Source organism: Hemicordylus capensis, chromosome 6 (assembly GCF_027244095.1).
Source record: "Hemicordylus capensis ecotype Gifberg chromosome 6, rHemCap1.1.pri, whole genome shotgun sequence".
Lineage (NCBI taxonomy): Eukaryota > Metazoa > Chordata > Lepidosauria > Squamata > Cordylidae > Hemicordylus > Hemicordylus capensis.
Genome location: NC_069662.1, coordinates 75,189,778 through 75,217,025, shown reverse-complemented (window position 1 = coordinate 75,217,025; position 27,248 = coordinate 75,189,778). Strand labels below are relative to the sequence as shown.

Here is a 27,248-nt window from a genome sequence, read left to right as displayed (position 1 = left end):
CTAATATCTGAGGAAATAAACCTATAATGGGTGTCACAATAATAGTTACAATACAAAAGTACATGTGCTGTCGTTTCAATCTCTCTGCTGCCACAGGGGCAAAAACACTCACCACAGGGAATTCCTTGGTATCTCCCTTCCAACACAGCTGTACACAGGGCATTACACTGGGCCAATGTCAGAGCTCTACGGTATTTTGGGGTTGTTATCCAATTCAAATAATTGGCTGGGGTAAAACTCATTATTTGGTTACCCAAAATAACATCCTTCGAAATGGATCCTTGATCTATTTGGTGCTCCATATCGTAGATTCTTTCCTGTATTCTGAATCTGGCATTTTCATAGCCTCGAGTTACCAGTGCAGCAGTGGAGTGGGCATAAAAATATAACTTTTCATTCACCCCTTTTTCCCACCTTGAGTGGTACATATCTTTTAGCACCGATGGAACTAAACCTATAAGGTGGAAGATCAGCTTAAGCCAGAAGTCAAAGTTAATTATCCAGGCCCTAGCCTCTAATTTAAGCATCCCTGCTTCCAGTCAGAGTACCTCCCTAGGGACGCAACTGGGGACCTGGAATACATTCTTCAAGAAATTTGATTGAACCGCTTCTAGTTTAGCGAAGTTAGAGTAAATACCTAGCTGCACCCCATACAGAAGCTCTGCTCGAGCTTTGGCCTCAAAACATTTGATAGCTGCAGGGATAAAATAAGCACCCCTGGAGCTGTAGTAAGATTGAATTGCCTGTGAGCTCTTCTTAGCGTTCTGATTAACATATTCTCTTTGTGAAGATCTGGAGCCAGAAGCCTGAAATATTATGCCAAGGTATTTAAATTGTTTTACTTGTTCCAGTATATGCCCATTTATTTATTATTTATTTAACGCATTTTATACCACCCCAACCCAAGGTCTCAGGGCGGTTCACAATCAAACAAAAACAAAACATTAAAATCAATTAAATACTAAAAAAACATTAAAACAAATCAATAAATAATCCAAAATTTTAAAAAGTTACAAAGTTAATAAGCTAAAAGGCCTGGGTAAAAAGATAAGTCTTTAGACATGTTTTAAAAGCCACTAAAGATGGGGAGACTTATTCCCACGGGAAGTGCGTTCCAAAGTCTCGGGGTGACAACAGAGAAGGCCTGTCCCTGGGTAGCCACCAGACGACATGAAGGTAGCCACAGACAAGCCTCCCCGATGTACGCAGTAGACGATGGGGATCATGCAGAAGAAGACGCTCTCTTATGTACCATGGGCCTAAGCTGTTTAGGGCTTTATAGGGCTTTTTTATTTAGTTTCTAATTGTAAATTTCAGGTCTTTTAGCAAACACTACAATCTTAGTTTTGCTACAGTGAATTTCAAGAAAGTGCTCCTTACAATAAAAAGCCAAGGAATGCAATGCTCTTTTTAGGCCTATTTGTGTTTGCAAGAGAATAACAGCATCGTCTGCATACAAGAGAATAGCAAGATGTTTATCCTCAAGCTTGGGAGAGTGATAATCCAGGTTGTTTAGAAGGGGAGCAAGTGAGTTAATATAAAAATTAAACAATAGCAGAGTCAAAATGCATCCTTGTCTTACTCCCCGAATGTTGAAGTTTCTTTGGTGAGATGCCCCTGCACATTACAGTGTACTCTTATACGGGAGTTATTGTGTAATTTGATTGTCAAACATAGTAACTGACAAGCAATTGTAGAATTACAAAGTTTTTCCTTAAGCATCAGATCAAAAGCAGCACTGAAGTCAACAAATCCTGCAAATAAAGCACAACCAGAGTTTGAGGAATATTTCCCTGCTAGATGCTGCAAGATCAAAGCAGTGTCCATAACAGAGTGGCCTGCTCAGAAACCAAACTGCTCAGCGGAACCTACATAAACATTCTGCGTGTTGTTATATTTGTTATTGGTGATATAGCATATTTCCAATGCCTTATCTCCAATACAATGCAGAAGAACTGCAATCTTACACTCTTCTGGTTTATCCTCTGAATTAGTCACAGTCAGATAGAAATGAAACTTTTGTTCCCACCTTCTCCAATTTCCCCCCACGTTGCCAGACAAATACAACTCAGAAGGGGGCTTAGAAACTTCCATTATTATTGTGTTTCTCCAAGTCTAGGCCTCCTGTGCAGAATACTCAAGCTTGCTAAAGGTGCAGGCCCACATCTGACACCATGTAGTATCTTCTCCTAGGTAAGGTTGTTAGGCATACTCACAACCAGTCACTTTGTTGGCCTGACCTTGGGCCTGAAGAAGCAGGAGACAAAATAGGTTTAGAAGCCTTCTTTATTCAGATAAGACTGCAACAAACTCTGGGCAACTTGCACTTAGAAAACAGAAAGCTAAGCCACACCCAACCAAACACAACCTAACCTTAAAGAGACAGGACATGGTTACCTTCCATTGTGAATTTGGATGCTTCTAATTGACCAGTAAATAATCTTCATCTGATGGAGTTGATCAATGAACTGGTGAGCTGACCAGTAAATAATCTTCATCTGACTGAGTTCATCAGTGAACTGGTGCCCTTTCTCCTGGGCTGGACTGGACTGGACACCTTTCCCTTCTTGCAGATAGGGATGTGCGGACCGGTCCAGAAGTTCGGGGGTTCGATCTGGAGGTTCGGGATCAAACTGAGCCCCCCTGGACTGGAAACGAACCTCTGGACAAGTCCATGATTTTTTTTTTAAAAAAAATTTAAATTAATTCTAAATACCTCTAGCCCCTTTGGGGGGCTTCTTGTAGGCCATAGGGTGTGTGTGTTTCTGTGAAGGTTCCCCCTCCCTCTGCTGGCCTCTTAAATCACCACCACGGGCCCGTAAAATGCTGCTTTCTGGCCCATCTGGGCCTCTATATGTGCGCACTGTGGCCATTTTGGCCGCCGCCACACATGCATAAATGGCCTCTGCAGGGCCTGGCATGGCCAGGGCCTCTCAGAGGTCATTTGCGCATGCACAGTGACCATTTGAACATTTTTCCTAAATGTGATCTTCCACCTAAAGTGATGCAACCCAGGCTGCCACCTAATTCTTCCTTATTACATAGATCATGCCTAAGGTTTAGGTTCATATATTATGTCCCATAATGATTATTGAAACCATCTAATAACTTTTCTTCAGTGATCCATCTTGGTACACTTATCTCTATCCCAATTTTGTCTCATTTTGCACCTGGCATAACATCTTGTCCTTACTTTGAAGACGTTTATTCAGAAATCCCAATGAGTTCAATGAAACTTGTTCTCTTAATAAGAGTGCTCAGGGTTGTAGCCTTTATTGACTAATAAGTAGTAGACACAAGTTTTAATTGCTGAGAACTGAGGACACATCTGGGTGGGGTTTATGCTACTTTGATTGTGATCTGTTAGTGTGAAGGACCTGGTAAAGTATTTGTTTGAGTGGCAGTTTTTTTAAGCCTACTTTCAAGTAGGCTTATTAGATTGCCCGTCATTCCGTGTGTGTGCATGCACGTGCACATGCTCCCCCCTCAACTTAGCAGTGCCTGGACCACTTGAACCAAATCGAATACAGTCGTAGGGATAACTAAGTGCTGTAGTTTGTGATGGTTTCATCCACCCTGATTCAAGGTGGTGGATGTGTGAACATTTGAGGCACAATTGGGCTAACCTGTGAACCACCTAACTGATCTGAACTAAATTTGCTACAGGTGCTACATAAGGATGGCTCAAGGGCATAGCTTGTAATGATGTCATCCACCCTGATTCAAGATGGCAGACATGTGAAGGTTTGAGGTGCAAGTGGGAACAGATTTTGACCAAATGTGGTACAGTTGTAGTGATAAGGAAAGGAAAGTAGGCAGATTAGTTCTTACTAGAATTTGTTGTTTCTGTAGTTTGTCTCAAATACACATCTACACTGACTTTTTTATTTGCAAGTTTATTTAAATTTAACCAAATCAAAGATAGGATAGCTAAACTAAACCTTTATTAACTGGTTGGCTGCTCTAATTTACCCAATCAAATCTGCCTGCCTTTTAGTCACATTTATAGAAATCAGAATATTTTATTGAAGACACACTCTACAAGTGGATGAGCTATTAGAGACAAGGGTTTATTTTAATGTCATATTTATGTAACTATCTTAGTCATCTGTTATTCCTGTAGATAGAAGTGTCATGACCCCAGCTACAGGTTGTGGCTTGGAATGGGGTGCAAATCATGAATCAGACCAAGCCAAGAGTCAGAATTAGAATTATGAATCCATGCACTGTCCAAATGAAATTGAAAGCCAGTCATGTGGAAAAGTCAAGATAGGTCAGGCAGAGAGGAGGTCAGATGTAGGGCAATGAGCAAAACAGACAAGTACAAGCATAACTCTATGATGGAAACTAATTGTTATGTCCAGAGGAACAAACAGGGTGGAACTAGAACCAGTCCAAAGACCAAGGGCCAAGGCTTGAGCAAGTATATAGCAGCAATGTAGAAGTCTACTGGTAGAGCAAGTGCTAGTGCAAAACTGGACACAGCAAGACTCTTCGGCAAGTTGAAGCCAGTGAGTCACTGCACATTTTGTGGCAGTCAAAAAAACCCTGTTGCTGCACTGATTAGACAGATCCCATTCATGACAGTATTTTTTAAAAATCAGGTATTGCATATGAATTGTGGACATCCCCTTATTATTGTTTATACAGCACCATCTACATTCATGGTGCTCTACAGATAAGGGCACATCCCTGGCCCGGAGGGCTTCCCATCTAAATATTGAAATGAGGAGAAGTGGTGGAAGCAGGGAACAGGGAACAAATATGCTATTTCAGTAACATAAGCTTGGTGACAGTAATAAATGGGGATATCAAAATCTAAAATGGCAGCACTTGGCTCATTTTACTATCACAAGGACTTGGGATCAATACAATATATTGTCCTTTCAGACTGGTTTTACCAATGTTTCCAAATGCAACTTTTGTGATGATGATATCGAGGAAAGAACTAGTGTGTGCATGACCACTTGGTATTGGTCCAACTATACATATATATGTGGAGATGAGAAACTTCATACTGTACTTGACAGATCTAGTTGCCTTAAAAGCAAAAATATCACAAGCACTGATATGTGGAATTCTTAATAGAAATGAGCAGCACAAGCAGGTCAAAACCAAATATGGAGAATAGTTTTTCTTTAGTTGCATATGGGTCAGTTCTTCATGAGCTAGTACTTTACATGCACTGCCCCAAGGCTCCTGCTTTCTGGATTATCACACCTAATTAATGTCCAAGAGCATGGATTTGGAAACCTCAGCAGAACCAGTATGAAAAATTTACATGTATCCCAGATCTTAATGAAGATAAATCTGGCCAAAAAGTTGTCTTATTTGAAGATGTCCACAATGCCACATGCATTGTCTGTGAAAATAATTCCATTAGTAATAAAAATTGTCTAGCATGTACAGGAAAGGTCATTTGGAAAGATGTTTTAAATATCCCAAGTGTAATGGGTTATTTATCATAGGATTTAAACCAATCACAATGCAGGTTTGGACTGGACTGAAACAAACAAACCTATGTGGCTGGGCAGCTAGAAACTGATGCCCTCTCAGTTTCTCTGCCTCACCTGGACCTTCATATATGAGGATTTTGCAAGTGATACTGAGATGCTCTTACAGTAATCTAAACTCTGTTTCTAGACATATATGTAACTTTCATGACTATGATCTTTGTACTATGGCAGCCTATCCATAAATGGCACATTTACACCCCTTTCCCTCTCATCACGTTTTGCTTCATAATAAAAAGCCTTCCCTTTTTGGCAGAACTTTGCTACCCTTACCTACCTTCCCTTTGATACACAGCATGCTTAATGGATTGGTCTTCGAACAATAACACAAGCAAGATTTTTTAAGTGAGGAAGAAGATTCAGGATTTATTAATAACTCATTTATTAGGACCAACCATGGGCATATACAATTTTTCTACTAGCAATATTTAGATACATTTTTTATCAGAAATCCTTCATTTGATTACACATTGTACAATAGACAAGGCACTAAAATGTACACCTAGTAATCACCCTTATTATGAACTCTTTGAAGTCAAGCAAAGTAGTCTCTTCTCTTGATGAAAAATAAATATTATTGAACAGATCCTGCATCAGAGAATTTCATCATGAAAGCAAGTTACATAATAAAGAGATCCCCCAATTCCTTGAATACATCTATATGAAACATATTCCCAGTTCTGTGGACCAAAAATGGGCAAAAATGCATTTTTGGAGGTGGGATGGTTTTCAGTATAGTGATGCAGTTTAGGAAGTAATTCTGCAAGAAGCAGAAACAGCTTTGGTACTAAATGAGAAGAGATCCTAGATTTCTACATGCAGGGAAGAGAGGGGGCAGCATTTGAAACAGTGATTCTCCCCACCTGCAGTTTCAAGTCTTACAATCCCAGATGGACTTTACACATGAATTTGCTGAATAGGTAAATCAGACCCAAGTCAGAGCCATTTAGATGTTCCCTTGACAGACAAAATAAGTTGGCTTGATTGGCAGTGCTCTTGTCCTCAAACTGGGAACAGAAAAGTTAGATTTTAAAAGGTGCAATTCAAGCCATTGGTCCCAAAATGTGTTGCAAGTTTCTTCAAAGAGAAACACCTGAGAAGCAAAGAGCCCCTCCAAATGAGGGGATTGTCCAACTAGCTCAGATATTGAACCCATATAAACAAGCAGGCCACATCTCTCCTAGCAATAACCTACACGTTCCTAGATCTTCCTAAAACATGAAAAGCTCAGTACTTAACTGATACTTCACAATGGACAGTGAAAAATAAAATAAGGCTCATGGCTGCAAGTAAAGCAAGTCTGGTGCACGGATTCCCAAACAGATTTGAGTAAAAGGACCAATAATTCACAGTTCAATTTTTTTTTACTTGGGTTGGCAGCTGAAATATTTTACAGATGAATATTCTACTTGATATGAGGAGGAATACTGATTCAGAACTGCAGCCTGCAGTTCAGATTATAAACAATGACAGTTGCAATGTGAAGGATGCATCAAATACATGTATGGTAGGAAGTACAGCTGTGGTGCCATTATTCACAAGCACACACACACTCCAGAATGCTATACACTTAGTGACACTACCCCTTCAAAGCTGAAGTATGCCATGGTAGCAGCAGGGTGTATGTAAGCAGCTTTAAGTATGTAAGCTGCATTTCCCACCTGATCTAGAACAAGCAAGTTTTTCTGCATGCCTGGGGCTTCTATATTCCCCAAGTCTATAGAAATAACCCTCTTGTCTGTGGGCAGTCCAGTTTTACTGTCCTACAGGTCAGCACAGCACTTTGCTATTGAACAGAATACCCTTTCAGATACTGTATCAAACACTAATTTTTTTAAAAAGGTTTTGTAAATTGTGGACAATGCAAGTCATTTAATGGTACTAGAGAAAGACTTGCTGTTCTGGTAGCTCCAGGTCTTAACACTCACATCAATTTCGGACAGGGTGGATTTGATTTAAATCAAACTGATTTAAATCATGATTTAAATCACTAGCAGGGTGGATAAAAATCAAAAAAATCCGATTTAAATAAAAAAAATCTGATTTAAATTTAAAAAATCTGATTTTTTGATTTAAATCGATTTTTTTAATTTTTATCCACCCTGCTAGTGATTTAAATCGTGATTTAAATCGTGATTTAAATCAGTTTGATTTAAATCAAATCCACCCTGATTTCGGAGGATGAATGCAAATGAGGGAAGCCCAGGTGGGTGCGCAGCTGGGGGAGTCAGTCATGGGACTTGCCTCTGGGGGGCCCCCCAAGGCAGTGGGCCCCCAGACAACTGTCTCCCCTTGCCCTATTATAGTTATGCCCCTGACCACCAGAGTTGTAAAATGCTTCCAAATGTAAATTGAACTAATACTGCAACAATATAAGCTAATAAATAGCAAACTAAAGATGGGTATAATGGGTACCATGTGATGATGATTAAATTAATTTTATATGAAGATGCCCTGTGGGAGGACCGCTGTGGACAGAAAGTGCCAAGCTTGGAGAGAACAACATTTCATTAATGTGCACCTAGTTTAGGGTATGGAGTTAATGTTACAGGAGTCTAGAAAATGATGTGATCTCTTTTATCACTGAGGGTACCAAGGGCTCTTTGGCAAGAGGGTTTCATTTTCAGTGTTTCTGCATTTGGGCTATATTTTGTTGGGTACCATTAAAAGCAGTCTTGAAAGATAAGGATAATTCTCTTGATCAACCAGTTTTCATAATATTGTCATTGTCAGTTAAGAAAATACACAAGAACCACTAGATGCAGCTATATATGCAACTCAACCATAGGAGTCATGAATCATATGGTACAAGAGAACCTACATAATTTTTTCTCTCTAATTATACACTCTGTGCCCACCATGCTCTCTGTGTATTTGCCCCTTTTACTGTGCAGATAGATGTGAAACCATCAGAAGCTTGACACAGACATTGGATAAGCATTTAAGGGATTCTTCAGTACATCAGTTCTGAATCTTTAAAACAGAGACAGTCCCACCAATATTTTTCCCAGGCCTCATTACTCACCATCTGATCTGGAAATCACCATCACTTAGGCCCTTGTGTCACAATGTCCCCATCATCCGTCCTGGCAAGGCCTGACCCATTTATAGTTATGAGATGGATGGTAAAGCCTGTAATTTGTGGGCAAATGCTTACCAGTTTTTCTCTGGCACGAACAATGATATTTAAAGAAGCTTGAACATTATAAACAGGGCACACAGCTCAAGCACAACACATTGGAGACCCACAGTTACAAGCAAGAAAATGGGATGGAATAAAATGCATGGTGTTGCTAACTTAATGTGGTTTTCCGTTTGTCCTAGCCAAAGTTGGACATTTCACAAGTATCAGTGATGCCCAGTAATAGAGCATAAGATAAAGTGCAATAGAAATGAGTACTAAATGTGAAGGATCAGTCATTGAAATGGTATACATAAATATTCACACAGGCCTAAACAACTTGCAACTCACCAAGCCAAATGCAACCAACCCATCAGCAGCTTAATACATCTCTTGTGTTTGCTTCTTGTCTGTGATCACAGAAACTGAAGTAGTTCTCACCAACATTCCTTCTAACAGAAAATCCCAGATGTTTTTGACTACAACTCCCAGCATCCGCAGCCAAAGCCCACTGCAAGTAGGGATTCTGGGAGTGGTAGTCCACGACGTCTGGGATTCTCTCTTACAGGGAACACTAGTTCTCACATGTGACAGACCACAGTACTTGGTTTATGGCTTCATTCCATATGGTGGGTCACAAGTTGAGATGAAAACTGCCACCTTAGATAGCTTGCTCTGAAATATGCAGGGACTTGAAACAAAGTGATATAAATGAGTCATAATGGCTATGGAGAAGGGAGATCAGTGTGCAAGGAACCACCTTGACAAGTTCACAAACGTTTAACAGCTATGCAACATGAAAGACTCCGCGTTCTGATACACAATTAATTCAATCAATGGCTAGGTGTTTTTTTTTTTTTTAAAGACTGATCCAATTGTCACTCTGTTGCAGTATTTTAAGAATGTTCTGACCAAATTGCAGACTGAATAGATTTTCAAATGTGTTAAACCTGGCCACACTTATAGTTCAGAACTGCAAAGCGCAATTGTTCCCACACATTAAATGTTGCTCAATAAAAGCTAGGAATATCCTCAATTTGCTGAAATCTACGGCCAGGATGAAAACAGTCAGCTAGTACTGAATGCCCAAGACAGCCTTTTGATATGTGTTCTGCAAATTATAGTTGTTTATATCACATGGCAAAGCACTTTTCAAACTGAGAGGACTTTCAAAAGCAGCTTGTGGTATAGCACAGCTTGTGATAGGGGCCTGTTTTTGTTTTTTGTTTTGTAAAGGAAAAAAAAATTCTAACAGGGCATGCCCAATCTCTTGCGTGCACCAAAAACAACACTTTGGACCATAGCCTTTTTTTGTATTAGATTCAGATAAAGTATCATTTCATACTTGCCAACCTGTTCCTATTTTCTCATTCAGGTGAATGGAAAAATACAGATGTTGGCAGGTATGTAATTATATCTATAAAATGTCTCTACTTCTCAACCTTCTGTTCAATATTCCCATATTTCTTTTCAGATCACTTGCCTTAATATTATAATCCTCTTTTTTTTCTTATAAGAAATGTGTTATTCTTCAACTTTTCAGTTACATATATTTTTTTAAAAGGAGTTAAAAAACAACAGAGGACTGTATCCTAGGATAGTTAGTAGCGAATAAGTAAGTACCATTGAAATCAATGGGATAAGTTAGTCAATACTAACTTATATCCTATTAGTTTCAGTGGGATTTAGGAACTCTACTTTCAAGAGATACTACCTGGTATCAACTAATTGCAATTCTATTTAATAAGAACAGATTATGGATTTACATCTCTGTAGGAAATTGTTTTATAGTGACCAAACATTACAACAGCAATAAAAAAATCCAAATGCAATTATGACTACAACCACCATCTTATCATGTCAACAACTAGAACCAGATGGCAAGAGATGCTTTTGAACCAAGGGTGACATCACACAACCCTTTGGAAAGGGAAAATTGGGCATGAACAATTATTTAGAAGACAAACCAATTTGTGGAGTATAAACTGAAGTTAGTTGTGCTTTAGATAAATTAACCCCATATTCTTTTGTAGATGGACAGTGGCAAGAACGTGCACACTTCCACTATGCAATGCATTCCCCAAATTCATTCATTAGGGCTATATTCAGAAGATGTGCAGCAAAGCCACAAAATATGATACTGGCCACAAAGTTCAGAACAGAGTCTCAGTATCCTTTCATTAAATATTTCTACTTGTTTTGGCTCAGAAAATAGCTTTAGTGCGTGTGGCAAATCCAAGGCAAAATCTCTAAAGCTAGAGCACAGATCAGTAAAATCCCATAGCTCAGGGCTAACGTTTCACTGCTCTTCATAGCTCATGCATTTCTTATTAATGCATTTATTTTATTTATTTATTATTTATTAAGTATATTTGTATACCACCCAAAATGCAAGTTCTCTGCATGCAGAAGGTTCCAAGTTTCCTCTCTGGCATCTCCAAGATAGGGCTAAGAGAAACTCCTGTCTGCAACTTTAGAGAATCCACTGCCAGTCCATGTAGACAATACTGAGCTATATGGACCAATGGTTTGACTCAGTATATGGCAACTTCCTATGTTCCTACGTTCCATGACTAGCAGAAACAACATAGTTTGAACATGCGCAATATCTGCCATTAATATAGGTTGCAGTATCCAGCTTTTCTTGATGCAAAATCTGAGTTACTCTTGGTACAGTATTTTAATTTTTTTTAAAGTATACACAGCTTTGCCTCCAACCTACTCCACTCACCTGAACATAAACAAACCAGAAGAAACAAAAAAGCAAATTCATTTTGCCTCCAACCTACTCCACTCACCTGAACATAAACAAACCAGAAGAAACAAAAAAGCAAATTCATTTTGATGAAATAATATGAACGGGCAATATCCAGACTAAGTACTATAGAAATTAATGGGACTTAAATTAGTCATGACTAACATATCTCATTGATTTCAACAGTGCTTAGTCATGATTAATCTGAATGCTGCCCTTCACCAGTGGTTGAGAGAGAACCCATACAGGAGAGAGTACACAACATAGAGTTCTTAATATGGCAACATCAAATAGAAGACAGAAGGGGAAGAAAAAGAAAGAAAGGAAGGAAGAAAGAAAGAAAGAGCAATGGTATGGTAAGGGTGGTATTCAAAAGTTAGCAGTGGAGGTAGGGGCGAAATGGAATATTCTCAAATTACTACCAAACATACACAACAACTTCTGTTCCTCTTAAAAAGAAAATCAAAATCACAAGACAGAATGCAGGGAGTTGTGTACATACATACACACACACACACACACCCCAGCTCCACTTGGAACTGTGGAGAAACCAAGGCTCAGTGAATGAGAATACCATATTGCCAACACACATCCACTTAAATGGATAAATAGGCTAATCCCAAGATTTGGCGATGTTTATAAAACACTCTTTTTCCTAGTCTGTCAGAAAATAAATGATCTATAAATGATTATATCATCAGATGACAGTCTCATGTTGCCCTGTAATAACATAATAGGCTAAATCATAAATCTTTACTGGCAGTTTGTTTCAAAATTTAAAAAAAAATACATAAAGGGATATCATAGGTTACAGAAGCAACACACTTGGGGATGAGTGGTACAGAATTCAAATGTGGAGGGAAATATGTTTTTGTGTTTTTTAAAGGACCATTTTGAAAGATAAGACCATTCCTTCTGTTCCTGCTGTTTTGGTAGATGGAAAAAAATGTAAGGATCACAAGGGGTCTCAAAGCACAACTGTTTTGTTTTTTTTAAATTGCTACAACAAGGTCTCTGCAGACACTCTGCCCAACAGCTACTGCTCCTAATTCTATATAAGCTGAAGTGGTCCAAAAAGCCCCAACTTAAAACTACAGCATGCCCTAGCATACATAGCAGTCCAAAGCGGTGGGGTCTGGGGGTAGAATTTCCCATGAAGAAACACACAAACAAACAAACAAATGCTAACTCACTCTTTTTCTGGAATGTGATAAATTTAACTATGTGTTTTGAAAATTTGCAAATTTTTTCAACTATAAATTAGGATTAAGTGATCTACTTCACAAGGTTGTTGCAAGAATGCATATAAAAATTCCAAAGCTCTATGTGATGCTAAACATCATAACAACAAATACCACCTTGAAGATTGGAATCACCCATGTGAACCTTTTGTGTGGCAGAGGACAGCAGGGTTGCCAGGTGGCAAGAAGTACATTTAAATTCACCAATGCAACGGGGAATGAGGCAGCTGCAGCTTTTCTTGGCTGTTCCTCTCGTGGTCCCACCATATCCCCAACTCCTGACAACTGCTGCGCAGGACACCTGACACCCTGTTTCTTATAGCAGGTGGGGAAGGAATAGGTGGGGGAGCCATGACTTTTTTGTCTCCCACTGCGCATCAAGACATTTAAAGATATAGCAGGGATCTATCTCTACCAGATAAGCATTTAAAGCAGATGAAGCCATTTCCTCCTCTTTACAGGTACAGGACAGGAGTCTTATCCCCCCCCACCCACCCCACCCCCCTGCTCAAATCCATAACCTTAACATAGAATACTCTAAAATAGACTACTTTTCATTTATCTGCCTAACCACCCCCCGCGTGCAAATCTCTCACTCTCTGGGATTACTTTGCAGTTTGTATTACTTACTTTTAAAAGAGTCTAATTCAAAAGGCCTTACTGGCCTTTTAGAAGCTACAGTTTGGCCTTGTAGCAGAGCTTCAAGGCCACCACACTCATTTCTATGAAAGTGTGTAAAGTAGTCTAGCAGAAAACATAATCCACTCCATACAATCTGAAAACATGCATTACCTTACATTATTTTTTCTTTGGGAAAATAATGTATTCTAAACCTGATTAAAGAACCATGAACATCTCTATAGCATCCAGTTCTCCTTCTCTCATTCAAGTTCTCTTTTTTCACCTTCTGCTACATTCTTTTTAACCTGGAAATCAATCAACTGTCAACTATCATGCATTTTGTAAATGCATTTAATATTTAACAAAACAGTTTAATGACCTGAGTTGTTTGTTCACTTACAAACTGCAACCAATGCATCCATTGTTTTCCTTCCCATTAAAAGTGGGGTTACTTTTGTGCCAAAACAAATAGCTTTAAGCATTATTTTATTGTCAATGAATAGAGTCAGCACTGGTTTCTAGGGGCTTGATGATACTATAGAGGAGTGAGTGGAACAAGTAGGTGAATGGGGAAGGGATCTGAGCGGCACAGATAGGGGAACTCTAGCTCCTCCCACAAAGAGGTATTGGCACACACCATCCTGTCAAGAACACACAGAGCAGGTACTTATGCCAATTCTGTACAGTGTGTTTGTGTAACGCCAAACACATCATCACCCCACTTTATCAGAGACTGAATTAATTCAGAGTAATCCACCAGCTGGTTCTAAACTCACAGCCACAATCCTGTTTATAATCCCCACTCTACCTACCAGCATACACTAAAAGACGGGAAGGAAAACCCTTACCTTTTGTCACTCCTGAATTACCCAGATGGAGGAGCAAAAAAATAAAAATAAAAAAGTGACCAAAGTATATTAGGGGCAACATGTCAGTGCTGGGTATTGTTGAGTTCGTACCTCTAGAAATGGGCTATCCCACCCCCACCTTCCACTTTATGGGTAACCTTCAACTTTTGTGGTAACAGTAAAGGGGGAGAGACAACTCTAATCCACCCACACTAATTTTGCAACAGATTTGACAGTACTTTAAAACTCCAGGCCAAAAAAAAAGGGGGGGGGAGTGGAAATCCATAATGGGAGAATCTGGAAAAGAGACATGTATTACAAGCCCAAGAAGCACAAAAGGATTGCCTGTTTTTTGGGAGGCAAGGGTGGGGAATGGTAGTGGTTCTACTAGCAGAAAGATGCTTCCATTCAGTTTCTGAGCTCTCTCCCATCTCCCTCTAGCTGCCTACACCACAGCTGAGGGTCCCTTGACCGTGGCCTTTTGGGATGCTTGATAGGCGGTCTAGGGAGGAAGCAACAGTTGCACTAGCTCTGCCTTCTGCTAGCATTGCTCTTGATGCTAGCCACAGAGTCCTATTAGTCATAATTATGTGTCCTATTCAATTATGTGCCCTATTAGTCATAATTGACAACAGGTACATAGGAAATCACGAACACTCATAGTTATTGTTTAATTTTTGGTGGGAATATTTTTGCTTCTCTTTTGTCCCATACTCCGAAGAGGGTACATTTTTACTTGTCTCCCATCTCTATACAGACAAAGATGAAAGCTCTTTATGGGCCGATTCACACATCATGTCATGATGTGTGTACCTGTATCACACACACATTTGCAATGTGCATTTATTACATTCAGATATAAAGTACATGTAAAAATGTAATGTGTGAAACAACACTAAGTTGCATTAGCTTTCTACATTTTTGTCTGTACTTTCTCTCACAATCCTTTTCTGGTGCTCTTCAGAGCTCTAGCTCCTCTGGCCAGGGACCAAGGGATCCACACAGCACAAAGAAGGCAATCCAGTTGCACAGACAATAGGAATGACTTGCATCAGATGGCACAGCAGCTCTGTACTGACGTGAAAAGAAGCCAAGCAAGCCGAATGGAACCAGATTAGTAGGTCCTGTGACAAGTACCACACTAAGACCAAAATTTTATGTGCACTTACTTCTGAGAGAGTAAGATGGGGCTGTAACACATATACATGATTTCCTCCGATGCTTTTTTCTGCACCAGGAACATGTCAGAAAGATGGAGCTTTCCCAAAATAACAGAGCTGGTCATGCTGTATAGTGAGAACTGAGGTTAATGGCATAAATGGTTATTCAAGTGAGTTTCTGAGCTTTCCGAATACCCAGCAACTGTGGCCAAGCAGAAAGCCAGCTGTCTGAAAGCTCTGAATTTCCTTTCGCTAGGCAGTAATTATTGGTTCTCGGGTGCTTGCACTTTCCTCTGCCTTTTAGTAAACACTCCCAAGGAAAAACAGAGTAGGTGCAGCTGCCGATTGCCCTGTCTCAGCATATGACTACGGAGAGCAATTTAGTCCCTCCTTTTAATCAAGCAATAGCTTCCACTGTCTTAGCACACAAACTGAAATTTCAGCCACCACGACAAATATTTAAAATGTCCCATTGCACATCTGCTTTAAGAACTTTCTAACCAAAGTGGTTGCTGGAGAAAAAACTGACTATAAAACAGGATTGCTTTGTGTATCTGAAAGTTTCATGAGGATCAGTACCACTGTTTTCCCTTCAAAGAAACAAGAGTTTAAAAAAATGGATATCACATTATTTACTTAGCTCTTTCTCAGGGTTTGTTCACAGCCAGTCAATGGGGCAGCCTCTCTCTAACACTACAAATAAAAATTCAGCTTGGCTGAATCTGCCCCCCACCCCCTTGCTAATAAGCCAATGAGTTCAGTCCAGTTTACTGTCAATTGCTGCACACTCTAGGGTGAATTAGGGAATGGTCTGTTATAAGAGGAGACAGGCCATTCTTTTGTAACGGTTTGAAGTTTCCTCTCCCAGAACATTTTTTTTTTGTTGAGCACCTCCATCTTGATTCTGTGTTCTTCTTCAGCCATCTCACACTCCCTCTCTATCTGCTGAATCTTTGCCACATGGACTTCGTTCATCTGAATTAGCTGCAGTTGTAAGATGGACATTTGCTGATGGTGCTCTTCTTCGTGCATCTTTTTCAGATCGCTTTCTTGGGCAGTCTTACTTCTGAAGTTTTTATTGCCTGTTATTCTGACTGCTGAACAGGAGGGCTCCGATTGTGAGGTACCTTCACATACTTGGAAATGTATGAGTTCTTTCTCTTCATCACACAGTTCTCTGTTTATGACAGTGAAAGGTTCTGGGGAAATAAAAGAAAAATAGACAATGGTTATATAAAATATTTCCTAATTTTTTCCACCACAGAAGTCAGTGTGGTGTGGTGGACAGAGCGTTGGACATGCACCTGGAAGACCACAAATCCAATCCTCCCTTGGTAATGAAGTTTACCAGGTAGCCTTGGGCAACTCACTGTCTCGCAGATTAACTCATTTTAGAAGGTTGTTGGGAGGATAAAGCAAGAATATTCCCATGGTGCAACATGCTGTCCTTGCAGCAAGGGTGGCATAACAATGTGATGAGCCCCTGGTGGCGCAGTGGTAAAACTGCCGCCCTGTAACCAGAAGGTTACAAGTTCGATCCTGACCAGGAGCTCAAGGTTGACTCAGCCTTCCATCCTTCCGAGGTCGGTAAAATGAGTACCCAGAATGTTGGGGGCAATATGCTAAATCATTGTAAACCGCTTAGAGAGCTTCCAGCTATAGAGCGGTATATAAATGTAAGTGCTATTGCTATTGCTATAAATACTGTGCATTAAATTGCCAGTTAACTACTCTTTCACTGAAACAGATCCAGGATACCACTAGATGGCAGTATTGCCCACACTGGGATAGCATGAAGCTAAACATGCTACCTAGGAACATAGGAAGCTGCCTTATACTGGTCCATCTAGCTCAGTATTGTAAACAGGGACTGGCAGCGACTTCTCCAAGGTTGCAGGCAGGAGTCCCTCTCAGCCCTATCTTGGAGAAGCCAGAGAGGGAACTTGGAACCTTCTGCATACAAGCAAACAGACACTCTTCCCAGAGCAGCCCCATACCCTATAGTCTATGAGCCAAAAGAGTTGATTGGTACATTTTGCGTGAATAAATGGGGTAGTGATTTTTGGATTGCTTATGACCCTGTTGGAATTATGAGCCATGATGCCTTTGATCATGTGTAGCGTTCACCCAACAAAACCAGCTTATTGTGTAAAAAATGAAACATTATATTAATCTGTTATTTGCTTCTTTTAATATTGTAAACTGTTTTGGGTGCCTTTGTCAAGGCAGAAAGGCGTTATAAAAGTGTAGTAAATAAATAAATAAACAACAGCTTGAAATGCATAATAAGCAACAGTGACTATATGGTGGCCAAACAACTTTTCTAATCCAACATTTTCCATCTGAAGTAACAGCCTGGCAACTAAACATTAAAGAGTAAGTTTCCCCATGGCAATATTTATTATTTTATTAGTATTTTGATAGCATTAATCTACAGAAAATGCTCAAAAATCATAATATTTCTGTAGAAACATGTGAGGAACTGCAAAGTTTTCAAATCAAGTTCTTGTAGCTAATCATAAAAGCCACTGTCATCTGCCTGTTCCAAAGTAATCCTCATCTTCTTCAGCTTTGTTGTCACATTCCTCTATAGAACATGTGGACAGCTTGTTTGAACAGTACATGAAGCATATGCAGGAAAGCCATAGTAGTGTTTCTAGATTTTGGCTTAGATCTCAACTTGCAATATGGGAGCTGCTTACAATTGTTATAATTTTTAAGCAACGCCACCCACCCACCATAAAAAAAAATGATAACATGTTTTAAAGTTGGAGCTCTAAAAAGAGCTTTACAAATTAAAAATATATACAACTGGAAAAAACTTTTTAAAGGCCCCAAATAATTAAAAACCATTTATATTAAAAACCAACTGATTAGGCACACACATGTGCACACCCATAAGTGTCTTTTTGGATCAAATAGAAGTTTATCAATTAGAAAAGGTTTTGAAAAACAAGACAAATATGTCTTTCCCTCCTTCCTCCTCTTCTCCATCTTTTTTTCTTCTTTTAAACAAAAGTTGGAATTCAAAGGTGGTGACGGGGCTACTGCTCATGTGACATACCTTTGGTCAGGGCATGACCCAGTTGTAAATTAGGACCCACAAGTTCAAGATCAACATTGTAAGCCATGGTAAACTGTTTAATACAAAATAACCGATAAATCTCTGTAATAGTCATCACAGAGATATCAACGGATGTGAATGAATTATAATTGATTTTCATCTGCTGTTAAAATGTACAGCTACAAGAACCATTTAATATAGGTCACTAGAATAGGACTGTACCTTGGCTGGAAGCCTCGGGTTGATATTCAGAATCTTCTTCTGGTGGACTCTGTAAAAAGTACACTTGCTCAGGCACCATGCTGTTGATCTTCTCTTTTCCTAGGATGTGATTACTTATAAGTGGACTAATACTCCTTTTTACCTTGTCTCGTCTTTCATGTGCCATTATTTTCTTTGTCCGTGCCTTGATGTTCTCCCAGCATTTCTTGAGCTGCTTGAAGTCTCGGAGTGATACACTCGGCTGAGAATTGTATTCATGAGCAAGTGCCTGCCATGTCCGTTGTTTCAGCGCAATGGTCCTTGCATCACTTTTTTTACACTCAAGTACATATTTATATTTCTCAACAAGAGCAAGCAGTACACTCTTCTCCACTTCAGAGAAGTATTTGGCGGGCTTTATCACTTCGCTGTTTTGCATTTTCTGTCGCTTCTCCAGGGTGCCAAAAGAATCTATGAAAACCAAGAAGGACATATTATTCCACAGTATCTAGCTTTCTGAATGCAAGATGTTGCTTTTCATATGGTAACCTTATCAAAATATTATTGTGATTTGCTATGATGGTTCAGGCAGCCTATAGTATATTCACTGTCAGTAGGTTCAGCACAAAGCAAAGGACAAATGCACAAAGCAGAGTACATATTTCACACAATGCACAACTCAACACTTCAAGATGTCATGGCCACTAGGTTGTATGGCTTAATAAAAACAAAAACAAAAACCCCAATGCTTAGAGGATAAGACCTATCAATTCTTCATTAGCCATCACGACACCTAGAGGGTGCTTCCTTGTTCAGAAGCAGTATACCTTTGAGTACCAGATCCTGGCGGAGACAAAAAAACCCAAAACAAAACACCAAGAGAAGGCTTTAATCTGCACGCCTGGCTGGGCCCGTAGCCAGCCTAAACTTTTTAGAGTGGGATCACAGGAGTGTGGGGGGGTCAGGTTATATGGCAATAGTCAAAGAGCCAAGGCTGCCCGCCTTTATTTATTTAATCATATTTCTGTACCACATGATATGTATACCTCTAGGTGGGGTACAAAATTTAAAATATTTATAGGTTACAAATTAAAATACATAATAAAAATAATAGAATAAAATAGATATTAAAACAAGTTTTAAAATTATTAAAATTAATTCCAATTAAATGCCTGCGAAAACAGGGGAGTCTTGAGGTTCTTCCTGAAAACAAACAGAGAAGGAGATGCTCTTATTTCAGTAGGGAGCATATTCCCAAGCCCTGGGGCAGCCACAGAGAAAGCATATCCCCTGTGCAGAGCATCAGCCATGCCTATGTACATTCTGTACATACAGTCTCTCTCTCTCTCTTGCAGAGCCCCAGACAAGAGTCACACATCCCATCCCCCTAGCCTCTCTTTTTGCTTTGCTAGCAGCAGCCTGCTGCCAGGAGCCATCATGGGGGAAGGGGAAGACAGACATAGGCAAACACTGACACACACCTCCAAAATTACCTAGGTGCACCTCTAGCCTCACCTGCAACCCCCCCCCGACTTAATATAAATCAAGTCAAGAAAACAGATCTTCGTACGTTACCAAGACAGACACAGCCAGCCACTTGCCCAATATGCCCAGCTGAAGGGGAGGACTAGAGACTAGAGTCCTTGTCTCCTCCTCCAGCTCTCCTCTGAGCTGCAGCTGCAGAGTCTTTCTCTCTCAGCAGTGGCCATCATATTGGTCATTTCCAGTCTCTCCTGCCATCTCAGCGCCTTGAACCGGCCTCGCTCGCACTGGCTCTTTGAGCAGGTGCGCGGGCGGCAGAAGATGAAAGCACAACTTAGCAGTTGCTTGCTTGCTTGGCGGAAACGGAAGGAAGAGGAGTGGCTGGAGTGCCAGTGCAGCAGGCTGTGAGATGAGCTGTTCTTCTCTCTCCTCAGCTGAGCTCCTGGTGGCTGCTGGGGAGGAAGAAGAATTTTTTTGGGAGGCAGGTGCACTCCATGCCACTATCTGGCTATGGGTCTGCACTCTGCTTACAAGCTTCCTAAAGGCATTGGACTGATCACTGCTGGAGACAGCATGTTAGAAAATATTAATTTTTGGTCTGATCCAGCAAGCCAATGCTAATGGTCTTGCTCTACTTGTACAAACACTTGGTTGCCATAGACAGATGCATTCACTGGACAAGAACTGATAAAACGTTCCCACAGATGGCAATGGCTAAGGTGAAGGTTTACATATTCATCTCCTCTACTGGATAGAAGGAAATAATACCAACATATACTGTAATGAGGTTTATTTATTATTACATTTTATACCACCTCAGGCAATAGTCTTTAGGCTACAGATAATTTAAACACAGAGTGAAATCAAATAATAAAAACCAAATAATTTCAACAAGTCGTAAAAACAATAAAGTAGAGTAGTTATACATGGCCAAAAAGACGTGTCTTCAGGGCTCAAGAGGTTAGACTCTGCAGCTCAGTGGGAAGCACATTCAATAACCCAGGAGCAGCCACTGAAAATGCCCACTTCTTAACAGTCACTAAATGAGCCAGTGGCAGCTGTAAATGGATTTCTTCACCAGATTTTAAAGAGCAGTAGAGACTATATAGAAGTACTGGCACTCTCTTAAATGTCCTGGGTCTAGTCCATTTAGGGTTTTCTAGGTAATTACCAATACCACATAAGCAGCCAGTATAAGGTTTTTGAAACTGGGATAATATGGTTTCTGTACACCATTCCAGAGACGAATCTGGCTGCTGCATATTATTTATTTATTATTAAAATTTTTATACTGCTTTTCCAAAAGGCTCAGGGCGGTTCACATTAAAACACCATTAAAATCAATTAACAATTAAAACAGAAATTGTAAATCTGCATAAAATAATTAACAATTAAAACATCATAAAACACCAGTTAAATACCCAAAGAATTTAAAAACAAGTTTTAAAAAGCTGAGAAAGCTTGGTTGAAGAGATGTGTTTTCAGAAGTTTCTTAAAAATTGCCAGAGATGGGGAGGCTCATATCTTAGTAGGAAGCGCATTCCACAATCTTGGGGCAGCAGCTGAGGAGGCCCGTCTCTGTGTAGCCACCAAATGAGTTGGCGGTACCTGGAGACGGACCTCCTCAAGTGACCTTAATAGGTGGTGGGGCACATAGCGAAGAAGACGTCCTCTTAAATACCCAGGGCCTAAGCTGTTTAGGGCTTTGTAACTAGCACTTTGTATCTAGCACTTTGTATTTTGCCCGGAAACCTATTGGCAGCTCCATCAGTAAAGGAGTAACATGGTCTCTCCGAGATGACTCAGAGACCAACCTGGCTGCCATATTCTGAACCAACTGAAGTTTCCGGACTACGTACAAAGGCAGCCCCATGTAGAGTACATTACAGAAGTCCAGTCTGGAGGTTACCAACAAATGTACCACTGCTTTGAGGTCATTGATCTCGAGAAACGGGTGCAGCTGGCGTATCAGCCGAAGCTGATAGAAAGCACCACTGGCCGCCGCCTCAACCTGACAAACCAGGGAGAGGTGTGAATCCAGAAGTACTCCCAGACTGCAAACCTGTTCCTTTTGGGGACGTGTGACCCCCATCTAGAACAGGGAGATCAAAATCATCTCTAGAGTTCTAACCTTGCACAAGAAGAACCTCCGTCTTATCTGGATTCAGCTTCAGTTTATTCTCCCTCATCCAGCCCATTACTGCTTTCAGGCAGGCATTTAGGGAGGATATGCCAACTCCTGAAGAGGATGACATGGAGAAGTAGATCTGGGTGTCATCAGCGTACTGGTAACATCCAGCTCCAAATCCCCTGATGATCTCTCCCAGCGGTTTCATGTAGATGTTAAAAAACATTGGAGAAAGTACAGAGCCTTGAGGGACACCATACTTAAGCTCAGATTTTGAAGAGCAACTATCTCCAATCGACACCATCTGGAATCTGTCTGAGAGGTGGGAGCGGAACCACTGTAAAACAGTGCCTCCCACCCCCAACACTCTCAGACGTTCCAGAAGGATACTATGGTCAATAGTATCGGAAGCCGCCGAGAGATCCAAAAGGACCAACAGAGTCACACTTCCTATGTCAATTCCCAATTGGAGATCATCCATCAGGCTGACCAAGGCAGTCTCCACCCATAGCCCACCTGAAAACCAGTTTGAAATGGGTCCAGATAATCAGTTTCATCCAAGACCGACTGGAGCTGAGAGGCCACCATCCTCTCAATTACCTTGCCCAGCTATGGGAGATTGGAAACAGGCCTATAATTGCTCAACTCTGAGGGATCTAATGCAGGCTTCTTTAGAAGAGGTCTAATAATTGCCTCCTTAAGACAAGGAGGCATCCTGCCCTCCCTCAGAGAAGCATTTATGATTTCCACCAGGCCGCCTACAACAGCTTCCCTGCTAGATTGAACAAGCCATGTTGGACAAGGGTCAAGAGAACAAGTGGTAGGCCTCATCGCCCCAAGCAGCTTGTCCACATCCTCAGGAGTCACAAACTGAAACTGATCCAGTCGAAGAGGAATAGTTGGACACCTCCAGTTCAGACATCAAATTAGTTGTGGAGTCTCCATCTAAGTCGGCCCGAATCCGAGAGATTTTATCTGCGAAAAATTCTTTAAATACATCACAGCGGGTAACTGGTTATTCCAAATTCTGGTTCACGGGTGGGGGGCAGATACTAGTCCCCTCACAACCCTGAACAACTCCGCCAGACGTGAACTCGCAGAGGCAATACGGGCAGAAAAGAACCACTTCTTTGCCGCACGAGTCGCGACTGCGCACAGTATAATGTCTGAATAGTGCTTCTAGTATTCTGGAATTGTTCATCCCAAATGAGAAACATCCTGACTCATAACCTTAATAATTGTAAAAGTTTTTGTCTCTTTTGCAAATTCATTTCGGGAGAACTGAGTGAAACAGTACTTAGGCAACTGCTTTCCAAAATATACCAAGGGCATTTACTGGGTTATTGCAAAACTGCACCTACGCACCTTACAAGTGCACTTTAGCTATTACATTAAAATATGCAGCATAATGGCCATGCTTTGGGAAGCAAAGTTTATGCAGATCAGGGCTCTAGAAAAAGACATTTCAGGGCTCTCATCTGTCTGGAAGCACCACCCTTGGCTCTGAAAGCCCTGCCACTCCCCCCAAATTCTTGGTTGGAGATTCTATGTAGTTATTCAGCGGTGAAAGGAAATGCATTCTGTGTACGTTCAGGGATTCTTTAATCTATTCTTTCTTTATATGTTGTAGGGTTGAGCTCCAACATCAGTTTTCAATGCCAGGAATGAGCCCTGGCACAAATTATGCTGTGCAGTCTGCACATTGTCTGACTAACCTGCTATATTCAAGGTTGTTGTGAGGAGAAACTCAAGTATTTAGTACACTGCTCTAGGCTCCTTAGAGGAAGAGTGGGATATAAAATGTAAAATAAAAAATGTAAAAATAAAATAATACTTCAACCTTTAGAAAGAGCAGGTTAGTCAGAGCAGCAAGGGAATATGACAAACACTGTATAGCTCAAATGGTTACCTTAATCCCACTTGAAAATGGGTTTCCCTGACTTACTGCACTTTAAATCGAGCACTTGTTAGTCAAGCATTTCCCTGCTGTGACATTAGGTGGCTGTGGCACTTGTTAGAAACACCTAAAGACTGCAATGACCATTACAATGTGACCCACCAACCCAGGTACTTGACAAACTCCACCTTGTTTCTGCAGTCCTTAGAAGTCAGCAGGAGCATATTTACTCAACTCCTGGTGGGTTGCCGTGCATGACTGATGGTGGAGTGATTTAAATCTCACACACAGACTGACTGAAATCACTGATTAAAATAAGCTTTCCATTTGCACTTCAGTTACTTTAAAAAAAATAAAAGTGTACTATTTCCTTGACATATCTCAAAAATATGTTGATTTACAACCAAGTAAAATCTTTATATTACCGGGGGCGGGGGGAGACTTTAAATATTCACACACTTTAATAAATACACAAACTGTAAACAAACTGAAGCTTAATCCTGGTATCATGGAGGTACTGTTGGTTGGAGTTGGAATTGCTCTGGGAACTGCTCCTTAAATTCAGGCTCATAGTTCAGGTGTGCTCTTGATTATGGTGTCGCTCAAGCCTAGGAACACAGGAAGCTGCCATATACCGAGTCAGACTATTAGTCTATCTACTTCAGAATTGTCTTCACAGACTGGCAGCGGCTTCTCCAAGGTTGCAGGCAGGAATTTCTCTCAGCCCTATCTTGGAGAAGCCAGGGAGGGAACTTGAAACCTTCTGCTCTTCCCAGAGCAGCTTCATCCACGGAGGAGAATATCTTACAGTGCTCACACTTCTGGTCTCCCATTCATATGCAACCAGGGCAGACCCTGCTTAGCTATGGGGACAAGTCATGCTTACTACCACAAGATTAGCTTTCCTCTCCCTCCATGCTCAAGTGGTGACTGTGTCTAGGACAGGCCTGCTCAGCTTTGGCCATCCTGCGGATGTTGGCCTACAATTCCCATAACCTCTAGCTATTGGCCACTGTGGCTGGGGATTATAGGAGTTGTAGTCCAAAAATAGCTGGAGGACCAAATTTGAGTGGGCCTGCTCTAGGAGAATTTTTTCCAACCAACTAAGGCAACAATCCTATGTGCTTAGGAGTGAGTCCTACTGGGAATAACTTGGCAGTTACTACTTAGAAGTAAGCCCACTGGACATAAAATACCTTTTTAATGAATAAACATACACAAGTTTAGGATTTAAATTTTATGCCAGCTGCACCTTTTACCAGACAGGAAGAACCTAGCCACAGTTATTCTGCAGCTTGTACCATGTTACTTTGGCAATGTCTGGATCAGACAGCTGTAATGAAGTCTGTGTGGGGCTACCTTGGAAAGTGCTTGAAAAGTATTATTGTTCTAGAATGCAGCCTTCAGATTATTAGCAGGGGCTAACCACTTAGAGTAAATCTTATACAGAGTTAAGTGTTGGTGAACCTTAAGGCAACTAAAATTAATGGGTTTAGGTGTGCCTAATTCTGCTTAAGATCACATTGCTAGTCACCTAACCTGGTGTAAGGCTGGAGATGAGGATTATTATTTGAAAGGGGTTTAAAAATGTTTTAAACAGGTATTCTGCTACAGATTACTAGAACCACGACTATGGCCAGAACTATGAATATAGTTATGGCTCACTATAAGGTTGGGCATTCATAATCCCACTGCTCAAGTTCACTGACAAATTGTTGGGAGCACACTACTGTGCTTTAATTATCTTTCCAGCACAAATACCTTCAATCTATTTCTTTATAGCATATTAATATCCATACAGCTCACACAACTTTAGCCTATGGGACACTTACAAAGCAAGAATGATTACTGAAGAATGACTAGCTTTCAAGTACCAAAGGCTCCACTTTGCTTTCTAAACCCCTAGTATAGATGAGGGGGATTTTATGGTAAACCACTATTAGGAATAAAACCATGCAAGTTATTTGAAACTATCTGCCTATCTCAACACTTATGTATCCTGCTAGCTTATGTATCCTGCTAGAAGACAAAACACAATTCACTTCAGTTTGTAGGCCCAACTGTATGCAAACTTACTTAAAAGTATTAAGCAGCAGTATTATGTAGTAGTAGAAGTAGGTTACCTCCAAATAAATATGCACAGTAGATCAGACAGTAAGTCACATACTTCATCCTGAATGCAACTTCGAAATATCATGGATAAGCCAGAGGATTTCTCTAGGGGATAAATACAAGTTCCTCTTCCATAACAACGGTGAGATAGTAAGTGGCTGAGAAAAGTGACCCACAAATAGGCATACAGAAAACTCTGACATCTTCCAATCAAGTATGGTTAAGGACATGCCAGAACTATTGGAGTGTCTTGTGCACTTCAGGAGAGGACAAGAAGATTGGTGAAGTGGGTTCTAATGCTAAAGAGCTCATCAGCAAATAATCACATCTTCAGGCTTAGCTCCCACAGAAACGGCTGTGTAACCAATACTATAGCCCCTGGATAGGAGAGTATAGGTTGAATTCAGACTTTGCAAAACATTACCAGCAATGCCTCCCGTTTGAGGGTTAACCAGGCCTAACAGTGTCTACCTTGATGTTTACAAGATCACATTGTTTGGGTCAGCTTCCATAAGAGCCAGCAGCTATTCCCTTCTCAAGATTTTGCATTACTTTGAAACCAACGCAGCTAAAGCGGGTGTAATGGAAACTACTGTACAGTATCAGTATGAAATACAGATTGTATTAATTCTACTACTAATGTTAGATTTAAGAATATTTTATCATTGCTTATACTATAAATCATCGAGTTACGCATTGTGATGTGATACTTCAGGGGAGCACACACCACAAAAGTGATCCGCTGTACCTTTTTGTATAATCTCTTGCCAATGAAACACAGTTTCTCAACCTGTTACATATCTGGAAAACATCTGATGCGTTTCCGAAGGCAATGATAAGAGAGGCAGGTATTTTCTTATAAGTAAGTGCTTGTCTGAAACCATTCTTAGAAATAAACACAAATCAAAATTTTTACCAGGCTTTTGTGCATCGGGGCCTTTCCAGACTTTCCCTTCTTCTTTTCCTCGAGGCTGTCGGTTTTTCTCTTTTGTTTTAGATAAAAGGAAGCACAGATTCTAGCCTGACAAAGAACGCTCCACCACCCATTGAATGCGCACTAGCGATTGCAGATTTACAAATGCAGGCACGTAAGGCATGCTCCAAA

General features: G+C 40.5%; 2 protein-coding genes across 2 annotated transcripts in view; both read right to left on the bottom strand.

Annotated features, from left to right (window-relative positions):
- AHRR (aryl hydrocarbon receptor repressor) overlaps positions 1–2,287 on the bottom strand; it is a 138,854-nt gene extending 136,567 nt beyond the window's left edge. The window contains exon 1 of the mRNA XM_053265314.1: positions 2,241–2,287. The gene's annotated coding sequence lies outside the window, so the exon portion shown is untranslated. The remainder of the gene's footprint in view (positions 1–2,240) is intronic.
- Positions 2,288–5,878: 3,591 nt separating this feature from the next.
- Positions 5,879–27,199, bottom strand: MSANTD3 (Myb/SANT DNA binding domain containing 3). Its single transcript, XM_053260195.1, has 4 exons — positions 27,060–27,199; positions 18,546–18,995; positions 15,269–16,458; positions 5,879–6,520 (listed from the first exon to the last, which is right to left on the bottom strand). The coding sequence occupies exons 2-3, from the start codon at positions 18,961–18,963 to the stop codon at positions 16,049–16,051; spliced, it is 828 nt and encodes a 275-aa protein (XP_053116170.1). The 5' UTR covers positions 18,964–18,995; positions 27,060–27,199; the 3' UTR covers positions 5,879–6,520; positions 15,269–16,048.
- Between the last annotated feature and the right edge of the window lie 49 nt (positions 27,200–27,248).